Here is a 23283-nt window from a genome sequence, read left to right on the forward strand (position 1 = left end):
GGAGTGAGGTGCACAAAGTTAAAAATCATAACACCAAGTTATAGTCCAACAGGTTTATTTGGAAGCACTAGCTTTCAGAGGAAGGAGCAGTGTTCAAAAAGCTAGAGCTTCGAAATAAAACTGTTGGACTATAAGTTAGTATTGTGTGATTTTTAACTTTGTCAAATTAACCAAAGTCATCTCTTACTTGAACCAGACTATATTTACATGCAGATACTGGAGATCAGAGTCAAGATTAGAGTGTTGCTGGAAAAGCACAGCAGGTCAGGCAGCATCCAAGGAGCAGGAAAATCGACGTTTCGGGCAAAAGCCCTTCATCGGGAATCGTGAAGAAGGGCCTATGCCCAAAATATTGATTTTCCTGCTCCTTGGTTGTTGCCTGACCTGCTGTGCTTTTCCAGCACCACTCTAATCTTGACTATATTTACATGTGTTTGAGGCACTAGGAGGGTCTGATAACTGAACAGACCCCCATTTAGCCTCAGCAGGAAGGCCTCAGATAGGCCTGCTGCAATTTTTCTTGCGAACCCAATGCAAGATGTAGGAACAATAACCAAATATTCTGTCTAGACACTTTACAGTCTTCAGAACTAAAAATTGAGTACAACTTCAGAGTATAAATACTGCCCTCCATGTTGATTATACCCCTTTGCCCTCAGTGTCTTGTTGTATGGGTTGGCTCTCAATAAAACAGGCCTATTTTCTAAGGTTCCCAGCTATCACTAACATCTATTCTGCATCAGGAAATCTCTTTTACAACCACAGCACTCCCTTTGTCTTTTGCTTTGTGAAGTCTCACTATCTGTTTCACTTGCTCTTCCCACCCCTTTACCAACAGCACAGGAAAAGAAAAAGCATTTCCAGCTCTCTGAAGAAGAGTTACTGTATTTGAAACATTAACTCAATTTCTTTCTCCGCAGATGCCACCAAATATGTTCAGTTTCTCCAGCACATTCTTTTTTATTCTGTTGTTTGTCCACAGAAGAGTAGTTATTGAACTAAAACAAAGGCTCCAAAGCAATTTGGGATCTTTCAAGGACACAGATGATGCAGAGAGTCTTTAACTTACTAAGGAGACAGTGAGGTCTGCAGATGCTGGAGATCAGAGTTGAAAGTGTGTTGCTGGAAAAGCACAGCAGGTCAAACAGTGTCCGAGGAGCAGGAGAATCAACGTTTTGGGCTGGAGCATTCCTGATGAAGGGCTCCGGACAGAAACATCAATTTTCCTGCTCCTTGGTTGCTGTCTGACCTGCTGTGCTTTTCCAGCAACTTACTCTCAACCCTTAACTTACTAATCCTACCCATAGAAGTTAGATCCACATGAAATAATGGAGTATAAGTCCCACCATGGATTGGTTGGGGAAAGTGGTCTGCTCTAGACTGTATATTTTATGCGATTGGGGTCAGTTAGCTGGACAGTTGGTTTGTGACGCCGTGAGATGCCAGCAGCGTGGGTTCAGTCCCTACACCGGCTGAGGTTACTGTGGTGGACTGTCCCTCTCAACCTCTCCCCTCGCCTGAGATCCGGTGGCACTCAGGTTAAACCACTATCACTCATCTCACTTCTGAAGGAGAGTGCAGCCTCATGGTCAGGTGAGACTATGGCCACTTCAATTCTATGATACGTTATTCCCCTCGTGGTTTGCCTGTTTCAATTCATTAACCTGTGCGTATATAGACTGGGGTCAAAATGTGGGGCGCTGGGAAAAAGCACAGCAGGTCAGGCAGCATCGGAAGAATGGGAGAGTCAGTGCTTCGGGCATAAACCCTTAATCAGGAATGGGGTGGGGGGAGCTGGGAAGGCGATAGGTAGACACACATGGGGGGGGCGTGATGATAGGTCAGGGGGAGGGTGGCGCGGGTAGGTGGCCATATATGAACTGCATGATTTGCCTAAAGGGTGAACACATTGCGCAAGTTACATTAATATTTAATGTCAATACTTACAAGGCAACGTAGTGACCCAAACCTAGGTTTCCAGGACTGAGGACTGTCTGCAGATGGACAATACATTTTATTTAAAAAGAATACCCTTTTCAGACAGTTTTACACTGAAATCTCTTTACATTGAAATCTCTTTGCATTGCATTTTTCAGGTGCCGTGTGAACATGATCATGGTTGTGGAGTGGGATTTTTCTGCGACAAACATTTTAGGATGTGCGTCCCTTTGAGAAGCGAAGGCCAGTTCTGTCGGCAGGACAGTCAGTGCTCCCAGGGTCTGAGCTGCATGTTTGGCCAGTGTCACTTCACTGTTCCCAAAGGACATGAAGGTAAGACAAGTTGAGGCAAGCAGACTCAGACTTCCTGAACACACAGGAGAAAGTGAGGACTGCCGATCAGAGTCAAAAAGTGTGGCACTGGAAAAGCACAGCAGATCAAACAGCATCCGAAGAGCAGGAGAGTCGACATTTTGAGCGCAAGCCCTTTTTGTCAGGAATGAAGCTTATGGCTGAAATGTCGACTCTGCTGCTGCTTGGATGCTGCCTGACCCCCTGAACTCAGGTAGAAAAAAAGGACAAACTCTGCAGCTGGCTTAATCACATTAAAAATAAACACAGCCAGCTGTGACTAACTCAATGTGCTCTCTCTAAAAGAAAAACTGACTTGTGAGCTATGCTTCTTTTAGAGATGGCCCATTACAATGTAATGACCTAACCTGTTGCAAAACATAAAATTTCCCATCTCACAATTCACTGCCTTGTTATTTTTGTACACACTGTTTTGGAAAGGTATTGAATGGTAACCAATTGTTTGCTCAATTCATGACTTTTTTCTCATCTATTCATCCCTCACACCATCACCCCCAGAGGGAGAAAATATCTTGAAAATGCTTTTATTCCATGTGAATGTCAGGATCGATCATTAAAATTATTCACACAGGACAATCCTGAATCTTTGCACTGCAGTCTCGACAACCTCTCAAGACCTGGAAACACACAGTCTAAATTTCAGAAAACAGGATGCAGATATATCTTCCTTACCTTTACTATCTTGGCCATTTCTCTCTCCTAGTTCTTCCTGAAACACCCAAGTCTGCATTTGTAGGAATTCAATTGGGGTTTTGGGGGTGGAGGAGGGGTGGAGAGAGGAGGTTTTGCACAGGATATGAGATTTCAGTCACTTTTTCTATTTGTTTGTTGCCCTAAGCAATAGCTTTAGACTTTTGTGCCTCCTTCAAAGATTGAGCTCAAGTCAAAAACAGCACATACAGTTCACCGGGCTCACACTGGCCCTCCTAGTTGGGCAGCATTGTTGTTTCACAGCACTAGGGACTCAGGTTCAATCCCACCCTCTGTTGACTGTGTGGAGTTTGCACATTCTCCCTGTGTTTGCATGAATTTCCACTGGGTGGATTGGCCATAGGAAACTCTGGGTGGGATGCTCTTTGGATGGTTGATGTGAACTTGATGGGCTGAATGGCCTGCTTTCATACTGTAGGGATTCTGTGATTGGGGTTGTTGCTTGGTTCAGCTTCCAATACAGGACTAGGATCACAACCCAGCAGGGGAACACAAAGCTAAGTATCATTTTCTCTTTAACAACTCACTACCTTTGAAGGTTACACACTTGCGTGAGAGGTAGCTTCCCTTGCAGCGTCCATTGTTCGGCCTTAGGCACTACATCCCAGAGAGCTCACACCTGAGAAGGATGAACTTGCATGTTATTCACTCTCAGGATGTGGATATTGCTGGCAAGGCTGGCATTCATTATCCACCCTAACTATCCTTGAGGTGGTGATAAAGAATCTCTGTGTTAGATGGATGGCTTGCCAGCCAGGCCATTTTCAGGGCAGTTTGGAACTAACCACACATTGTACCAAAACCAGAGCAGGTGAGGATGGCAGATTTTCTTCCCTAAAGGACACAAGAGAACCAGTCAGGGTTTTAATGGTAATTGGTGATTTTGTGGCCATCATTACTAACAGCAGCTTTTGCTCCAAAAGTATTTGATTAGCTGAACTTAATTATATCTGGAATAAAAAGCTAACAGCATCATTGACTGTATATCCAGCAGAACAAGGATTGACTGCACACTCCTGAATGATAATCTACAAGCTCCTGTCCTAAAGTCTGTCAAACTTTAACTTTTCTCTTCCATTGCAAATAATTCTGTCCCAACAAAACAGGGGTAGGGTAGAAATCTACTTTCATTTAAGCAGAACATATTTCCAGCAGGGCAAAAGTGGGTACTGCAGATGCTGGAGATTAGCGTGGTGCTGGAAAAGCACAGTAGGTCAGGCAGCATCCAAGGAGCAGGAAAATGGATGTTTCGGGCAGGAGCCCTTCTTCAGGAATGAGCTGCAGTTTCCAGCGTCTGCAGTATGTTGCTTGTGCCATCTCTTCATGCCACTGGTTTACCTCCTGGGTTTGCTCACACATCAAGACCAGCCCAATCCTTACAGATCAACAACCCCAGAATCTGGGCTGAAGGGGTTCTCCAACAATCAAACAATTGCATCCACATTTGCTACTTGTGCGTGCACATTGGGGCAGGGGGGAAAAAAAAATCAAACATGACAATAAATCAGAGTTCAATAACACATTCCTGAGGAAGGGGACTGGCCCAAGACCAAACCGGAGAATATTCCCATTGCCCCCAACAGAACATTGAAAACGCTTTGTGTTCCTTCCCCAGGGGCTCGCTGTAAACTGGAACATGACTGTGGCGCCTCCATGTGCTGTGCAAGACATCACGGGGAGATGATCTGCAAGAAGAAATTGACTTTAGGAATGAAGTGTTATATCCCCGACGGAGGGCTGGCTTACAGCATTAACCAGCTGTGCCCCTGTGAGGAAGGGCTAGTCTGCAGAAACAGCAGGATCCTGAGAGAGTAAGTATACTGCGTTTGCTATATCTGTGGAAAGTTGGTATCCCACCCTAGTACTTAAGGGATTTGGGCCAAAGGCAGACACTGAGTTAGAACACAGATCTGCCATGTTCCCTTGAAATAGCAGAACAGGTTCAAGGGGCTGAATGGCCTCCTCTGTTCCTTTGTTTCAAGGTCATCTATGTTCAACTGCAGAACAGAGGGATACTTTTAGGGGCATTAGACTTGGATTTGAGTTGATATGAACATTTTGTAACAGAAAGTAGCGTGACTGATATTCTGAAGGATAGAAGAGTCATAGTTTACTTAAATTGACCTTGCGATTATCAATCAAGAGCATTACGATCTGGTTTTTCCTCTCAACAATGGAATGTGGGGCAGATAGTGAGGGAGCAATATTGGCACTGAACTACCTGAATGTTCTTCAGACATGAAGTCAAAGCCCCCCATGGCCAATCGTGAAATTTGAATTGAATAAAAATCAGGTGGGGTGGGGGGGAACTGGCCAAAATGATATCTATATAACCATTGTTGTAAAAACCCATTTGGTTCACAAACTTAAGAAAATCAGACACTAATCACTGTCATGAGCCAAATACATGGCTATGTTGCAAAAGCACTGGTATTTTATAGCTAAGAGACATGTTAATGTCAGTGTTACACCCAACCTTTTCTCCTGGAAAAATCATTAATATTTTTGTAATATGTTCCAAAACCATCTCTTCTGTTTCAAATAAAATATCAGTAAAGCATTCAACAAGGTTCCACATGGGGGACTGGTGAGTAAGGTCAAATCTCATGGAATACAGGGAGAACTAGCCATTTGGATAGAGAACTGGCTCAAAGGTGGTGGTGGAGGGTTGTTTTTCAGACTGGAGGCCTGTGACCAGTGGAGTGCCACAAGGATCGGTGCTGGGTCCTCTACTTTTTGTCATTTACGTAAATGATTTGGATGTGAGCATAAGAGGTACAGTTAGTAAGTGTTTGGTATGCTTTCCTTTATGGCTAGAGTATTGAGTACAGGAGTTGGGAGGTCATGCTGCAGCTGTACAGGACATTGGTTAGTAGTTAAGCCACTGTTGGAATAGTGTGCGCAATTCTGGTCGGTCCTATTGGAAAGATGTTGTGAACCTTGAAAGGGTTCAGAAAAGATTTACAAGGTTGGAGGATTTGAGCTACAGGGAGAGGCTGAATAGGCTGGGGCTGTTTTCCCTGGAGCGCCGGAGGCTGAGGGGTGACCTTATAGAGGTTTACAAAATCATGAGGGGCATGGATAGGGTAAATAGACAAGGTCTTTTCTTGGGGTGGGAATGGGCCCAGAAGTAGAGAGCATAGGTTTACAGTGAGGGTGGGGAGTGGGGGAAGGAGAGAAGAAAAGATATACAAGAGAACTAAGGCGCAACTTTTTCATGCAGAGGGTGGCGTTTGTATGGAATGAGTTGCCAGAGGAAGTGGTGGATGTTAGTAAGATTGCAATATTGAAAAACATCTGGATGGGTATATGAATAGGAAGGGTTTCGAGGGATACAGGCTGGGTGCTGGCAGGTGGGACTAGATTGGGTTGAGATATCTGGTCAGCATTGGTTTCCGTGCTGTACATCTGACTATTCGAGTCTTTGTTGAAGCAGCCAATTTCTAATGAATTTGTTTACTTTCTCATAGGAGAGAGTTTGATTACTGGGAAAACACCAATAATTGGCAGTGCCTGAACCCTTCTTGGTCCTGAAGGAGCACATTCTGTAAACAGCTGTATTTAGTGTAAATATACTTTGTTATTTAATCATAAATTTGTTAAATGATTCATAATGTAAATATTGATAGCAAATTCCTCACCATTGCTAATAAAATGCTACATAAAAATTAAGACAGAAATTGTTCATTCCAGCTATTCACAGCCACATCACACTGTAGATGGTATTTTCACTTCCTACAATGTGGAAGTGGAGTTAGTAATTTTTTTTAAAAAAATGAAATGGCCAGCCCAATATTCTGTTTAGAGACTGTAAGCAGTTTAAGACAACATGTGTGGAAGAAAGGCAGCCTTTGGTGTATAGTATGAGAGATCTGGAGCTCTTTTTGGTTAAATCCATATTGACCAAACAAACAACTGATTAGCCCACAGCTCCATCATACAAAAACCAGGATGTTTAAAATGAAACTAAATGATCCAATTTATCCTGCCGTTGCTCTGAGATGGTAGGACCCCTACCTCGGAGCCAAGAGTCTGGGCTCAAATGCCACCTGACAGATGTTGGTCATAATATACTTGACCAGTGTTAGGTAAAGGGGTAAATGTAGGGGAATGGATGGGTTGCGCTTCGGCGGGTCGGTGTGGACTTGTTGGGCCGAAGGGCCTGTTTCCACACTAATCTAATCCAACAATACTGGTGAGTGTAACATGCTCTTCAGTGTTGGAAGGCAACAAGAATATCATATCTTTATGTCTGGCCCTTGAAAAAAAGGCATTAAAGTTCAGCTTTATGCAGTTATTCACAAAGACACGATGGATAAAAAGCACAAAAAATTTATTTAAAACACACATGCTTCATCACGTCTTGGAATGAAAGATGCTTTGCATGTATTTTCAATACACAGAACATTAAGCAGACTGTAACAGTGTTAACAGTAACATGTTCCTTTCAATACTGGCTCATTTTCCTCACTACTGAGGCTAGTGACTTGTTCAATATTAATACTCAAGTCTATAAAAACAAAAATTTAAGATGAAACTGACAGATGAAGGCTTACCACCAGAGGCAGTAAATAAAGCGACATGATTGAATGTCTCAATAGACAGATATGTTTATGGAAATGATTTGTTCCTGGAGCCAGGACAGAAAAATCATGAATATGCAGCAAGTACAGTCCTTGTAGAGATCAGGTTTGCTGTTTGAGGAGGTAGAGAGTTGCCAGGAATTTTTTGGGGGCACTTTGCCCTCAATGTCTCCCAAATTTTTATAACCATCAATAATTAACCCAAAATGAACAGTTTTGTTTGAACCACTGCCCCACGGAGCAACCCTTTAAAAAGGGTTCGGTTCAGGGGAAGATTGCAAACAAGCTGCAGACTGAGGTTCCCAGTAATTCTGCTCCATTTTGTTGGCATCTACTGATGAAAACGATCAGATTTAGTAACAGGCTGGCTTTTGAAATACACTGTCACACTGCTCTTCGGCACCAGGCAAACAGGAGAGAGAGAGTTCCAACAGAAAATTAGAGGTCAATTTGCATGAATGAGATATTCCTTTGCAAAAATAAAAAGCCAAGATAAATTTCTTTGCACTTTTCCCCTATAAAAAGAATGGAACATATTGGTCCAACCAATGTGCAGCCATCATCTCAGTAACTGGCTGAAGGTATTGCCTGTCTCCACTTATAGCACTTCAGTTGTAAAGACTTAAAGATCATTTCTGTGCAAGGAATTGAGAAAAGCTCCCGTAGCCTTCAAAAGATTTACTCTTCTGAAAACAAAATGATCTTGCTGAGATTAAGGTTCATTGGTTCAGTTAATGGTTCATAAGCTAGCATCTTCACTGCCTCCAGGACTCCTTTTTGCCTGGGACTCTAAGCCTAAATCACTATCATAGAAGCACCATCACCTGAGGAATACACCTAAGATACATTTAGCACCACCGTCAAGGTAAGAAATGCCAATCTTGTCAGTTACACCCATATCCAGACACTAGGTTAAAAAGGAAGTTCACAGCCATTTGTCACACAATCAGCAATAAATTTGTTAAAAGGTTTGATCATTTCAGTGAAATTTAACTAATTGTAGAAGTTGAGTCTATAACAGAAGCCAGAAGAATGTCTAATGTACAGAAGGGAAACTTGTCAAATCTCTCAAAATGGAGTGCCAATAATAAAATGCTGACATCACAATACAAGGTTATATTTCTTGAAAGTAACAGAACTCCCAAATTCTACATAGTTTTTTGTTAAGAAAATCAAGGTACAAATATTTGGCAGCTGAATGCATGTTGACAAGCAGGTCAGAGGTAGGCTAGAAGCAATAGTCCTGACAAAACAGTGGAAGAAACACAGACTCCAAGTATAAACAGCTAGTGCAAAGACAACTGAAGATCTGCATACTGTACTTCATGCACTTTGTTCAGAAAGTCATGCGACCAGAAAGTCACATGCCCACAAAACATTGACCATAGCTACAGCCATTTGCCTAGCAGCCCACTGAGATGTGTCGTGTACCCGGATAACTAGACTCCATTCTTAAGTGGCCCACATGTTGAAGGGGTAAACTGGCTCCTGCATTAACAGTCCTACAAGCTGGGAGCGATGCTCATCAGTTGCAGCTATCCACAGAAATACTAAGTAGTGGCTGTATGCAAGGAACAAAGTATTCATAGCAGGGTAACATGCATCCTTTCTCTGGAAAAAAGTATCCTGGCTGCCCAGCCTGGTCAATGGACACCGTAAGCATCACATCCCACCCTCTGGCAATGAAAGGCAACGTGTCCAACAAACCAATGCGATTATTAGCAGAGTCAGCCTACCCTTCCTTATCCCTAACTCACTAGCCTTACAGAAGGTAGCTTCAACTCCCTGCACCATCTACTACCATGGAGAACAATGGTGAGAAAAACATGATCATGTGCAATTGCATTAGCACCATGCAACAAGATACACCAATGTCAGCAATTGTTTCTAAAGGATGTGTGACTAAGTTCAAAATGTCCCTGGCTTCATAAAATCCAAGTAGAGAAACCCATTCCTGCATTTTTGAGCAGAGGAGGTGCAAAAAAAAGGTTAAAAATAAAAAATCAAATCCTGTTTCAAAATAACAGGGGAGGACAAGGACTCCTCCTGCCTAATGCCCTGTCACCAATAAAACAGCATTTACTATTAGAACTAGCAAATTTCTATATAAAAAAGCACTATGTTTGGCAAAGGACACGTTAAACTGCATGAAACTTAGGAGGCAGACAGTTCAGAGACAAGAGATCAAACTGGTGCATTGGTGAGGTGTGTTAAGGGAACAGTTGGGAACTTGCATCAAGATCTAAGCTACTGATTATTTCAGACAGGAATAAACATGATTCCCTGAATAGTGAGAGGCCTGCTCTGGTATTCAGTAATTTGAATTTTGGATTGAAAGCCTACAGCAGTTCCTTTAAAAAGGAAGACATCCCTTGTTTCCCCGATGACCCTGATAAGGATCAGCTCACATTCTCAATAGATCTTTACAGGAGCCCTGAAACAACCAGTGTAAAAATCAGGATTTAGGTGTGGAGGCAGTGCCTGACCCTAGGAGAGGCTTACTGCTCTGCCTGACTGACTGACCTCAGACCACACTAGGTGGTGCCATTGCCCGTTGGGTAGCTTCAGCGCATACTCACACCTAGAGCCTCAATACCAAGTCTTCCAGTTTTGTTCATCTGCTGTTACTTTTGCAAGTTTTTGGCCAAATGAGACAACATTTCAAGTAAAAATAAGGCTCCAAAGTATTCAGTCATTAGCCAGGATTTGAGGTAGAAAACAAAAACAGGCAAATATCCTGGCACTCTAATCAAGTGTACTACATCCAAAAAATACAGGGTGGTTTCCTAGTTCTACCTCAATGACATTAGGTGTGGTGATAACATGTCAGTGAAACCGACATGAACCTTTCAACATTTGCAATTTAGGTACTTTATATAGAGACTGAATGGCAACCAAGTAAGAAAAGGGATCATTAAGTGCAGATCAATTAGGTGACATTCTACAGTGTGCCTCAGTGTCCACTTGCATTATTTTACACCTTAAAGACAAGGTGTTCTATGTGACCAGCTATTCAGGACCAAAACACTTCAGTTTTTGAACTACATCAAGCCTGTGGGGGCTGATTGGACTTAAGTTTACCTCCATTTGCAACTTGAAGCTTGTGCGGGCCACAACATTTCCAATCAATTTCTGTGATCTACACATTCCTGATACGGATAAATCAAAGGATTGCAGGCAGGCAGCATTGCCAAGTACAAACTGTTTCAACTCCCCTAACAAATTTCAAACCAGAAAAAAAATTAAATTGTCAGACCACGAGGGGCCAAACCAAGTGTTTTCCATCGCCTTCAACTCCCAACTATAGTTTGGACATTGCTACCTTGCGGTTTTAAGAGTCTATGATTAGGATGAACTCAAGGGAGGAATTTAAAGACAGATGCACAGGAGCTATAGTCCTTCTTTATGCAAAGGCAGGCATTTGTAAGCCTATACTATTACAGCAAAGTGGAACGTCTGAACGAGGAGCTCCGGCATTAGTTAATTGCAGAGGGAAACAGGAATTTTGATACTGTCTGCTGAAATATGAAGTGAATAGAGCAAGGAAAAGCAAATTCACAGGAAAAACTAAATGGCAAGAAAAATGGATAGTACAGACTATTTATAAAGCTTTGCTAATTTATTACCATTTGTTCAGCTTTGCACTTTCCTTCTAGCCTTTGCCAATATTCTGAGATGGTCAATTTGATTCAACATGGGTGAAACTGTATTAGCCTATTTTAAACCAAAATCCTAGGGGGTTGACAAAACCAGACACCAATTCAGGCCACGCGTTAGCCCATCTAACTTAACACCATGGAGGTTAATTCTTTTCAAGACAACGTGTCATGTAGCAAAGTTTCTCACTGTTCCCTCGACAATACACTGACTGCAAAGAAACAACCTATTTTCCTGAAATTAAATGCTGGAAATACACAGCAAGCACATCAGAAAAGAAAATTCAGGATGACTACTTCTGCCGCAGACCCAGTGTTAAAGGAAGGGCCAAACTCTTCAGACAGAGGGAACTACTCTATTTGGAAGAATGTTTTAATTTGGAGCAGCCACAGTTTAGTCTTTATCTTTTCCATTGGTACAGAGCAACCAATACCTGAAGGAAAACTTCTTTTCAGAGCAGCTTGCCTCCAAGTTTCTGAATTAGTTCCCAACTTCAATAAAACACAGATCCACAATAGCAGCTAGGCCTGAAAAAGCACTGCCTACATTAAATACCGATTGCTTTAGGTCAAATGCCAAGACATTTCCTTGTGACGACAATGTGAAATCCCACTCCTTAGCCCAATCGGTCACCAGTTTTCCTCTCATACTAAGACGACCAGTCTGTGTCAATATTGAGAATTAAGTTCCTTTTCCACCAATGACCAACAATTCAATTAAACAAGTAGTTCTGTTAAAAAAAATTAAAAACTTCCCACAGTAGTCAAGTGAGGTACATGTCAGAGGTTAAAGTGCCCCACCCTCAAGAATTCACAGGTCCAAGCTGATGACTATAGCAATTCACTTGCATCTCCACTGGCTTTACAGCACCTGCCCTGCTTTGAAGTGTATAAAAGCATTTGCTTAATTGAAACTTCAAATCTCTGAATAATGATTCAAGCCCTAGAACAGACTAATACTGATCAGTGATCTAATAGTGCTTCATTTGATAGAATAAAACTCTAGCAAGTTGACCAAACTGCTCATGGTTCAATAAAAATTAAATACTATTGCCAGACCTGACGAGTGTAAAATGCACATCCTGAGGTTCAGGCCACAAACTATTCTGGGTTTCCCACATAATGCTGAAACAATTACCAAGCCAGCTCAGCATGCTTATTAACCACAGATACAAGTTACCACAAACTGGAGTGTTGCTGATTGCAGGATTCTTTTATCCCTTTAACTTTTCAGTTTGATAATGCACTATGGAGACTTGCATGGTATCAGTTAGTGTTCAGTTTTCTAAAAAAAATCCCAAAAGTGAGCTCATTCTGCACTTGGGTAGCAAAAGTTTAAAACCCAGCATAACATGTTTCCATTATTCCATCCAGCAGGTTTGTCGGTCTCAGGCTTCACCAAGATCTTTGTCCCTCTGTTTCAGGGCCTGCAGATTCAAAATGAAGGGTGTGTCTCAGCCAGGCGTCTTCGCGACATTAAGAATTCTCTCAAACAAAAACAAAACAAGGCACGAATCCACTTCTGTTCCTGCAGCTGCTCATGGATGAGTCATTTCTTTAGAAAGTTTTTGTTTCTTGCTTTAGAGCACCAAGCTCTATTTTGCTGCTGTTTTCAGGGTCATCCATTCTAGCCCTTGACCTAGTCTGAAAAAAAAAGTGAAGAAATCACATCAGTAAATACATCCTCTGCTGGATTCAAAGCCTGAGAAAGCCTTAAAGTCTGAATGGATTATATTCATCAGGGTGGACTTTCTGCTCCCATGGTCACCAGCCCATTCCTCAGTTATAGCACAAAACTCAAATGGTCACACTAGCATTAATACTCCACACAATCTTATCAGCCTGAAATTCTATCCCTTTCCCCTCAAAATACCTGCCAACTTCCCCTTTAAATGAATTCAACTAATCCATATCAAAAATCATATTCCCCATTCGAGTTTTTGGGTAAGGTTTTTTCTGAAATCCTTACTGGATTTGAGATTCAGTTATGAGCTGGTTTTGGGCATTCGATTATCTCCAAACAAGTGATAACATCTCAATGCACTATGAAACCTTTTTATAATCAGGAGTTAGTTTCCCTCTCAGCTAGATCGTGGGCGGCACGGTGGCACAGTGGTTAGCACTGCTGTCTCACAGCGCCTGAGACCCGGGTTCAATTCCCGCCTCAGGCGACTGACTGTGTGGAGTTTGCACGTTCTCCCCGTGTCTGCGTGGGTTTCCTCCAGGTGCTCCAGTTTCCTCCCACAGTCCAAAGATGTGCAGGTCAGGTGAATTGGCCATGCTAAATTGCCCGTAGTGTTAGGTAAGGGGTAGATGTAGATGTAGGGGTAGGGGTATGGGTGGGTTACGCTTCGGCGGGGCGGTGTGGACTTGTTGGGCCGAAGGGCCTGTTTCCACACTAAGTAATCTAATCTAATCTAAGTAATCTAATCTAATCTAATCGCTGTTCAGGAAGGTTAAGATATGGGCCAAAGGCAGGTATGTGGAGTTAGACCACAGACCAGCCATGACCTCAGTGCATTTTGAAAAAGGCTGACAGGAACAGCACAGGCCATCTTGACCTGTGTTTAGAATCTCTATTAAACACAGAAGGTTAAGTGTCGATGAAAATCTTCCCTGGTACCATCAGGATGAAAGTAAGCTGTTAGAAAGTAGGTGATCCTGAAAATGAGTGAAAAGGATCCAAAATTAAGCTGCGTGGACCTTTTCCACAGAAGTGACTTTGGTACAAAACACTTCTCCGAATTATGTTGGTATGAACTCATTTCAGTTCAGGTTGGGAGGGCGGGGGGGATGGAAATATACTCTAAAATTGGAATACTCCTTGCCATAAGTAAACAAGTACTGTTCATTTGAGATTGAAAGATTAAGCTTTCATTTTTGTCTATTCAATAGAGAATACACATTGAAAGCAAAATCAACTATAAAACTCAAACTGTATGCTGATGGACTGTTGTTTTGAAACAGTATTTTGACCTGGTAAAGATGCATTAAATTTGAGACATCTCTCTAAACAGTTAGGATTAATTTCACTAGATTCCAATTCAAATATCAGATAGTGATTCCATATATCATTATAAATAGCGGCATTTTAGTTGCAATGTTTGTAAGTAGCATTACAAACTGATTGAAATCTCAAGTGGACAGAGCACTTATTGAAGCTATTAGGGAGATGCAAATTTGTTACTCAGCAACCTGATACCTTCATTCCAGCTAATAATGGTTTAAAAAGATCGGGGTTTTAAAACAGGATTGGGGGTAACTTGAAGAGTATCTATACTGCAGAGTTATCAGGAAAGCTTAATTTCTTACAACTGGTCTGCAATGGAGTCTTCCTTGCTGTCAACTCATTCAGCACATTGCTCAAACATGTAAATTTATATCAAATTTTTAATTATATAAAAGTGAAACTTCTGTTCAGATATTGAAGTGATTAATGCAGAATTTGCCCCGAAAATGTACAGCCTCATACAAAATAAAGTCAGGTTGCTGCAGAAAATAAACAAACATTCTTCCACCAACTACCTAGGATCAACCCAAATGTAATTCCTCTTATATAAAGCAGCCAATCTTAGTTCAGTACTAACCCTTCGCCAGTGAGTGCACAGCAAGCTTGAATGTGCCAGGGATGATCTTTGATAGATGTTAGTGTTAGAAATTTGGAAATTTCAGCTGCTGACATGGAGTTCTTCATGTCTTGTTTATTGGCGAATACCAGCACAGCTGCCTTCCGGAGGTCCTAGTGTGAAAACAAGCCATTGTTACCAATCCTTCAGAACAAAGTAATCCCAGCACTGAACAGTTCACCCCAAAGTAATGCTGCCTAAGTACAAAAACAGAAAGCGAGGACTGCATATGCTAGAGATCAGAGTCTAGAATGTGGTGCTGGAAAAGCAGAGGTGTAGGAGAATCGATGTTTCGGACAAGAGGCTCTTTTCCAAAACACTGATTCTCCTGCTCCTCAGATGAGTCCTGACTTAGTGCTTTTCCAGCACCACACAAAACAAACCAACCCAATTCAAATGTTTGTCCCTCCAGTGTGCTCAACAAGTTGACCTTAATTTTAAAAAGGGGTGTTTGAGTTTGTCTCCAAGACCAACACCAGGCAAAGAGGACATGAAACACTTTCAATATGCAACAGGTATCCTTTACCTGCCTGTCTAAAAACCAGATTAAGGATTACAATCAGCACAGACTGTGGACTGAAGGATCTATTCCTGTGCTGTACGGAATTGTATTGTAACTGAAGGTATTTTAGAAAACCCACCCAAACAGACCTGTAGACAAGCTGAATTTGAGCTTTCAGAGGAGAGGGAAAAAACAGACCTTCACATGGTTGGACTTATCTGAAACCATCCCAAGAAACTGCTGGTTCTGGGGTTTTCAGATAATAGCTATTCAGCCCTACTAGTCCATGCTAGCATTTGCGTTCCATTCAAATCTCTCAACCAAACAGGACTTTTGCTCTCATGGTTTGTGGATCCCCCTAAATGCATCTATGTTACTCCCTTCAACCGCTCCTTGTGCTAGCAAGTCCCACACCATCACTCCCTGATGTAATGACCATAGTTTTATTTATTCTTTGACTGCGGACTAATGTGGGGAAGGATACCACTTTGAAATCAAGGAAACTGTTGTATTGACACTCTTGCTTTGTTCAAACAGGGAGTGATAGTTCTAGTGTCTCACTGGCACTGTGAATACACTCAGGCAGCTTTGGAATGGGCTGTTGATTGAAAAACAATCAGGTCCGGTTGTGGGTCAGGACTGCTCAATATGATCATAAGTGATTGGCTCAGGAGCAGGTAGACAGCCTGCATTGCTACCCTGCTGGATAAGTATGAAGAATTTAAAAAGCAGACAGCGGCTCTCACGCAGCTGTATTACTGAGTATTTGCCCACTAGTCACTGTCTCTAACCAATGACAGATGAGCAGTCTTGGGTCTGCAGTAAAGAACTATAGGACACCACATTGAATCCTATGGACTGGTGCTAATGAACAATGTTCCTTTTTTCCTCCATCTGTGACACCTATGTTTGTTTACTTGCATCCACCTGCACATTTATGCAGGGATTTCAGATGGGATACAGTGACAAGTCAATAACTCATTTTGATTGTGTGTGGTTAGAACTGGTTTATTTGTTAAGAAACATGATTAGTGTTTTCTATTAACCAGACAGGAAAATGGAGGATTGAATATACTTTTGAATCTTTAATCCTTATGACAAACCCTGTAATAAAAACAGCTCCAATAGCAACAGACTTCCTCCAAGAAGATTGAGACACTTGGTAATTCCCTACTAGATTTTCGGTAACATCTTGTATTTTTAGTATACAGTTTCTCTATTCTCCAGAAGTGTCAACTTTCACTCAGCATGCACTCAAAGGAAATCAGCTGTTCCTTCCCCTTCTGAACAGGCACAACCAGTGGACAGTTAATGCTAGTCAGCACTAAGGTACATCTGCCTTAGTGAAAAAAACTAACTATTGCTTAATGTCCTGAATCACCTTCCTGCTTACCCAGTGTTTTTAGTCATAATGGTCCACTGACATGCATTACGATTCCATAGCCAGGAGTCAGGTCTACAGCACACAAAAATCCTTCCATTCATCAAGTCTGTTTGTCAAAAGCCACCATTTAACAAATCAAATCTTATTTTCTAGCACTTACAAATCCAACAAACCCACACCAGATTCCATTTTGGATTGATATCCAGAGGAAACATTCCAGTCTGATCCAATTCAAACAATTGCCATGATAGGATGACATTCAGTCCATTGCATTCCCTGGGGACACTGCTCAGAAAACCAATACTTTGAATGTTTACTCCCTGACAAAGGGAAGTCCCTCCCTCAAGGCACCAAAACCAACTGTGGCTGGAGTGAGCAGTCAACTCAGCACATGTAGGGAATTAAAATTAACAAAATCTGGTTTACATGACTCATCATACAAGTAATATTTTAACTAGTGAGTCATTGATAAGGAATATTAAACATAGATGTTCTTTTATGGTCACATATGATAACTTGACATCTCCACTTCCTACAGAGAGTGATTGAACCTGACAGTCCTATGACTACTCAGTGAAGCAGGCCACCCAGTTATTGAAACACCTGAAAGTCAAATCTTACAGAAACAACCAGAGTCTGAAAAATGATTTACGATTCTACATTCCAGACATCACTTTAGCAACAAGTTCCCTGATCCATCCTGGCATATCCAGTAATAGAAGACTGCTGTTAGCAGCAACTTGTACCTCATGTGCCAGCATTTTGTAGAGCTCTTCTTTCGTTATTGTCAACCGTTCTCGGTCTGTGCTGTCCACAACGAGAATGACAAACTGAAAAACAAAGTTACCCATGATGAACACAAACTGACCTTTTCTGGAGGCAAATATCATTTATCATTAGCTCCTTGTTTAATTTTACCACTATTATCAGTATTTATCTTTGAATAATTGGAGGTATTCATTGATGGCATTTCTACTCTTTCCCATTGGCTTCTTTATAAATGGTCTTAACCTCACTGGATAGAGACAGGCTAGACAGCACAGAACTCCAAATGGCCATGCACATCTCTATACTAATTTAGCACAGCAGAAACTTACAGGAAACATGGGGTGGAGAGAAAGAGGGAAAAAAATCCATTCAAGGGTTATTTTATCAAGCAATTCAGTAGCAACAAATCTAGAACCAAAATATTACACTAAACGCAGCTCTGTTCAATTCAAATTAAGACAACTGCAGACAGATCCAAGAAATAAAGATTTTACTGCAACTCAAATTTGTGCTGCATTAATCAGAAACAAAAGTCATGTCTAGGTTTGGTACTCTGGTATAGTTTCAGCGACATACCAGAATGTGATATTGGGGTCATTGTGGCAACAGCCATTACAGACAGTAATTCAGAGCTTCACCCCTGGTTGTGATCCAGCATTAAAGCAGCTTAAGTGTAACAAACAGCTCCACTGGCAATGCTGACTAAGTGGTTACAAGGAATTATTCCTCAGTGTCAAAAGAATTTAAACAGATTTTGACAGGTAAAGTTGAAACCTCTTCAATGTTAATTGGCTAGCCTGGTGCACAGGAGATGGACAATGATGTTTTGCTGCAGTGTTGGGAGTATGACAGGACACAGGAGAAACGGCAAGTGTGATACAGGCCACTGGTTTCTTTTTCAACCTGAAGATAGATCGGTCAGTTTCATGGAAGTTAATAATCAACAGATTTGATTGTTGTATAAACACTATAGTACCCAGATAGTGCCAAAGGTTAAGCAATGCCAGCTGCAATACAAACCTCATGGAGTGGAGATTACCAGAAACTCAAAACTCTGAACAAGCTGCCAGGTCAATCCAGCTGTTTTCCCCCTATTTACTTTACATCACATGACAAACATTAAAAAGCAGTCAACTAGACAATAATTTGACCTTGATAGTCACCCATTCATACCCAAGTGTAGAACAATGCAGTTCAAAACAAAGCCTGGCTCCAAGCAGGAAAGCTAGCAGCAGATTGCAGTAAGACAAAAGGTTATCAGTACTTGTAGTACATTTGGAAATAGCAAAGCTGTCAGGAAATATTGTTCCCACTGACGGCAACTAAAAGACTAAAAGACATGGCGATGAGTTTATTTCCAACATTGAAGCTGTATGTTCCACATTATCTTTTTTAAAAAACTTCCAAAAGGCAGATAGTTAGTTGAAAGCTAGTTTTCGGTGCTGTACAGCAAAGTGGAGGAGTGACAGAGTCAGAGAGCACAGAAACAGACCTGTTGGTCACATCAGTCCATGCTGAACTTGCCCCACCTATCTGGCTCTGGCTCATATCCCTCCAATTCTTCCTTGTTCACATACTAAGTGTCTTTTGAACACTATTTGTGCCAAACCCTCCATTTTGCACACACCAAGATTCCCATGTGATCTGCTGTAACAGGACTATCAATAAGCCCATTTCCACAACGTGTTCTTTAGTCCTTTTGAGACAGCCCCAGTGATTTGGGTGTTTGAGCATTCTGTACAAGGTTGAACACCATTCCGTTGCTAATTCCACCTAAATTCAGGCAATTTTGCCAAAAGCAGACCATCTGTAGTTCGTGAATATTTTTGCACAAGGTCTCCCACTTTCTACTGACATGGTGATCGCACACAATGTAATTTGTGGCACTCAATTTAAGATGGTGGCAATGCAGATCATTTTCTAGGCTAATGAGTTGTCAACCATGCCATGTGAGAGATCTTCCATTTTCTTCTCTATGCAGGTATTCCTTTCTTTCCATCCATGCTAATTTCTCCCACTGAATGGCAATTGATGTAATTTCAATCTCTATTTACACCATGAAATAGAAAACTTTCTATTGGCAATTGGGTTCAATACGAATGAGTCAAAAAAGCTGAGCTTTTCCAGCATCACCCAAGGCAAGGAGCATCCGAGAGCAAGAGAATCGACATTTTGGGCATAAGCCCTTCTGACTACGTTGACTCTCGCTCCTCAGATGTTGCCTGTCCGTTGTGCTTTTCCAGTGCCACACTTTTCCACTGATCTCCAGCATCTGCAGTCCTCCTTTTCAACAGGAATGAGGGATGTCCAGGGAACTGCATCTCCTTGGACTGAGCAAATGGATTATTGGAAAGCAGTTTGTTTATTGCAATTCTATTTCTCTTCTGGAAGAAAGAGTTGCTTGCCCTTTGGTACACAGCAACTGTCCAGCAACCCACCCAAATAGCTATCCACCTTCAAATGACAGGTGTAATGGGAGAGAGGCAGTGTAAATTCAGCTGATTTCACTAGATCAAGAGCTTACACCTGACTTTTAAACACCCCCTGAACTGTTATTGCTACCTCTGGATTAGCCAGGTTAATGCTACAGAGGACTGAACCGGTCATCATTGTTTTGATCTACAAGCATTTTCAGAGAAGCTGAGTGATTTGAATTCTAAATATCAAGCACAAACAGCATATTTATATTGCATTTATTCACACTTCAATCAACAAAATCTAGAATCTAGAATATAGAATATTTAAAGCCTAGATCACAAAAAAATTCCCAATTTCTTATCTAGGTTAGGGTACATGATAGGCAAAAGTGAGGACTGCAGATTTGAGCTGCAAACCCTTACTGAGACAGTGCCCTCTGGTCCTAAGCTCCTGAATGGTTTAGGACTATGTCTCGCGTCATTACTGGACCCTCAAAGCTAGCAACTATTTCCAGTTAAAGACATTTTTATCCAATCACACCAACCAACCAAGGCAGCTATTCAGTCCTTCAAATCTGTTGAGGTGGTGACGTGGAAAGTTTATTTCCACTCGTGGGAGAGCTTAGGACCAGAGGGCACTGTCCCAGTAAGGGTGTGCAGCTTTAACACAGGTAAGGAGAAAACGGAGGGGAGTGAATACTTGGAAATCTTTACCACAAGGGGCTACTGAGATTGGATAGATAAATATTCAAGGCTAAGACAGACACTGTTAAAATCAACAAGGGAATGAAGGATTATGGAAAGGGAAAGAAAGCAGAGTTGAGAGCTAATGAGATCTCATTAAATGCAGACTGGAGGGGCTGAATGGCCTCCTTCCGCTATGGACCATGCAATTATATCATCGTCAAGTTTCCTCCACTTTATCAAATCCTCTCAAATGATCATGAATTCGCCTCAATTTAACCCTGGTCATCAATCTGCTGAATCAACATCACACCTTGTCCAAGCCCAGTATATCCTTCATGAGACAGTATGTAGAACTGGATCTAGCTCCCTGCAAATGGTCACAGAACTTCATAGAACCACATACCTCAGTGTTTGTATAATACGTGCTCCACGTCGAACGCAGCATGTCTTGGCCACCGATGTCCCACATTAGGAAATGAGTGTTTTTCACGACGATTTCTTCCACATTGCTGCCAATCGTGGGAGACGTGTGGACCACCTCGTTCATTAAGCTGGTAACAAAATCAGAGGGTTACAAGGTTATTCTGACAGCATCCATTACATCAAGTGGAAAGCTCAGGGTCCAAAGTGGATGAAAACTCAATCCATTATGGAATATCAAAAATCAATATTCGTGCTGTCACCAGAACAAAATCAACTCCAAGCTCATGTCACCTGTGCCTTAGGAATTGATGGACAAACCTCAAATATCAATCTGTATCTTATACATCTCTATGCCTATGTGCAGAATATTTAACAGCACAACTCACTGAATTTGCATTGCAGACTTGACACCTAACAAAATATGAAAAAGCATCACATTGCAGTTAAAAATGGATATACCTACATTAGATATTTTAAAACTTCATTCTGATTTCTTTAGAGTAGTTGACTGCAAAAAGCAATTCCAACATGTACACAAGTAAAAGGGCTCTCACTGCCTCTGGGTCAGAAGGGATGGGCTCAAGGTGCACGTGCACCCTGAAATGTCTCCACATTGAACCAAAACCTGTTCATACACAAACCTTCAGTCCAGTTATTTTGGAACCAGACTCACTTGCAGTGATTTATGGTTTTAAAAAAGATTCTAAAGCAGCAATCTGGAGACAGATACGATACAAGTGTACTCACAATTGATAGAGGATGGTTGTTTTCCCAGCATTGTCCAGCCCAACAATGATGACTTTGTGCTCTAAAAAAAGGAGAACAAACAAAAACACCCATTGTTGGTTTAATTTGAAGTGCATCAAATTCAGTCCTCAAATGTAAAGCAGATTTAGAATCCTTCCCTACACTACTCGGAATTATCAAGCAGCCTGCAGTACCTTCACATTCGTATACAACGCTGCATTAAAGTCTCAGAACATATACTTTCCAATGAACATGTAGCAATGCGTTCAGATACAGCACATACCACAGAGCCAAATATTCTCTTCCAGCAGTAAGAAACGGTTGAAGAAACTCAGCAGGTCTGGCAGCATTGAGGAGAGAAAACAGTTAATAGTTTGGATCCAGTGACGCTTCTCAGGAGTTTCTCTAGCTAGTTCTGCTTTAGCTGCAGACTTCCAGCACTTTCAGTTCTTTGTTTCTTGTCCTTAGTGAAAGGGACTACAACCAACTGCACAATCTCAACTCGAGTTAGAGTTAGCGCACAGTCAGAAGCTGGACGTTATTGGTACAAAACAGAGGCTGGTTAATTAACTGCCAGTTACATGGGTCTGGCAACTCAGTAGGTACCTCAAAGCCAACATTTTATGGTCCTAAATACAGATACTTTCAGACAATCTGCCTGTTAGATGGACACCATGAACAACTCGAGGCCTTATTGTCTCTTAGCCACAGACATACTGCAGTCACAAACATTGCTATAAAAAAGTTTCCTTTCTCCAAAGCTCCAGGCTCTTGTAGGGCAACCAGTTGACCAACCCCTACCTCTGATAGCAACTACTATGGTGTTAATGAAACTTGACCAGTCACTGGATGGCTATACCCAAAAAAAGTGAACAACTTGGTTTTGAAGAGAACAGGAAGTCTTCAAATAATTGTCTCAATTATTTGTAGTTTTATTTGGCATCTCCGTCCCCCATAAATCAGACTTACCTGTGACCTGTGAGCTATTTAAAACTGTTACATGCAGGGTGTGCACTTGGGGAATATTAATTATAGTTGACAGACAAACAAAAGGTGCCTTTTTCTATGACAGCAAATGTCTCAGATTTACAGCAATTAGACAGTTACCCAGTGAGCCTGTACTTTGAGAGTTGGCCTCTGGGCCTACGTGTGTTCTCAATACAACATGTTGAGTGTGCAACAATGTGTCCATGCAAGAGTGTGTAATTGAGCAGGACAGAGTTCATGTGCAGACAGCTTTTACAGTTACCCAGCAGCTGAAGCAGGATTCATTCCTGTATTCTTTCCTGGAAAGATCTACTCAGATGCACAAGTCTGGACCTTTGCAGCTCCAAATTACTGGGAGATTCTTCTCCTCGCGTGCCCCCCCCCCAAAAAAACTTCCAATTGCTCATCAGTTGGTACAAATTCTTTGTCCATGTACATCAGGACTCAAGAGTTTTGTTGCGTATTGTTCTGGAGAATGACCA

General features: G+C 41.6%; 1 protein-coding gene across 1 annotated transcript in view; it reads right to left on the minus strand.

The window, feature by feature from the left end:
• Nucleotides 1–7337: 7337 nt before the first annotated feature.
• LOC140465712 (ADP-ribosylation factor-like protein 5B) overlaps nucleotides 7338–23283 on the minus strand; it is a 34824-nt gene continuing 18878 nt past the window's right edge. Inside the window, exons 2-6 of the mRNA XM_072561363.1 lie at nucleotides 21815–21875; nucleotides 21048–21195; nucleotides 17519–17602; nucleotides 14848–14999; nucleotides 7338–12904 (exon numbers count right to left, since the gene is read on the minus strand). Of these exons, the coding sequence (XP_072417464.1) occupies nucleotides 12856–12904; nucleotides 14848–14999; nucleotides 17519–17602; nucleotides 21048–21195; nucleotides 21815–21875 (494 nt within the window). The 3' untranslated portion in view covers nucleotides 7338–12855. The remainder of the gene's footprint in view (nucleotides 12905–14847; nucleotides 15000–17518; nucleotides 17603–21047; nucleotides 21196–21814; nucleotides 21876–23283) is intronic.

Source organism: Chiloscyllium punctatum, chromosome 42 (assembly GCF_047496795.1).
Source record: "Chiloscyllium punctatum isolate Juve2018m chromosome 42, sChiPun1.3, whole genome shotgun sequence".
In the NCBI taxonomy this organism is placed as follows: domain Eukaryota; kingdom Metazoa; phylum Chordata; class Chondrichthyes; order Orectolobiformes; family Hemiscylliidae; genus Chiloscyllium; species Chiloscyllium punctatum.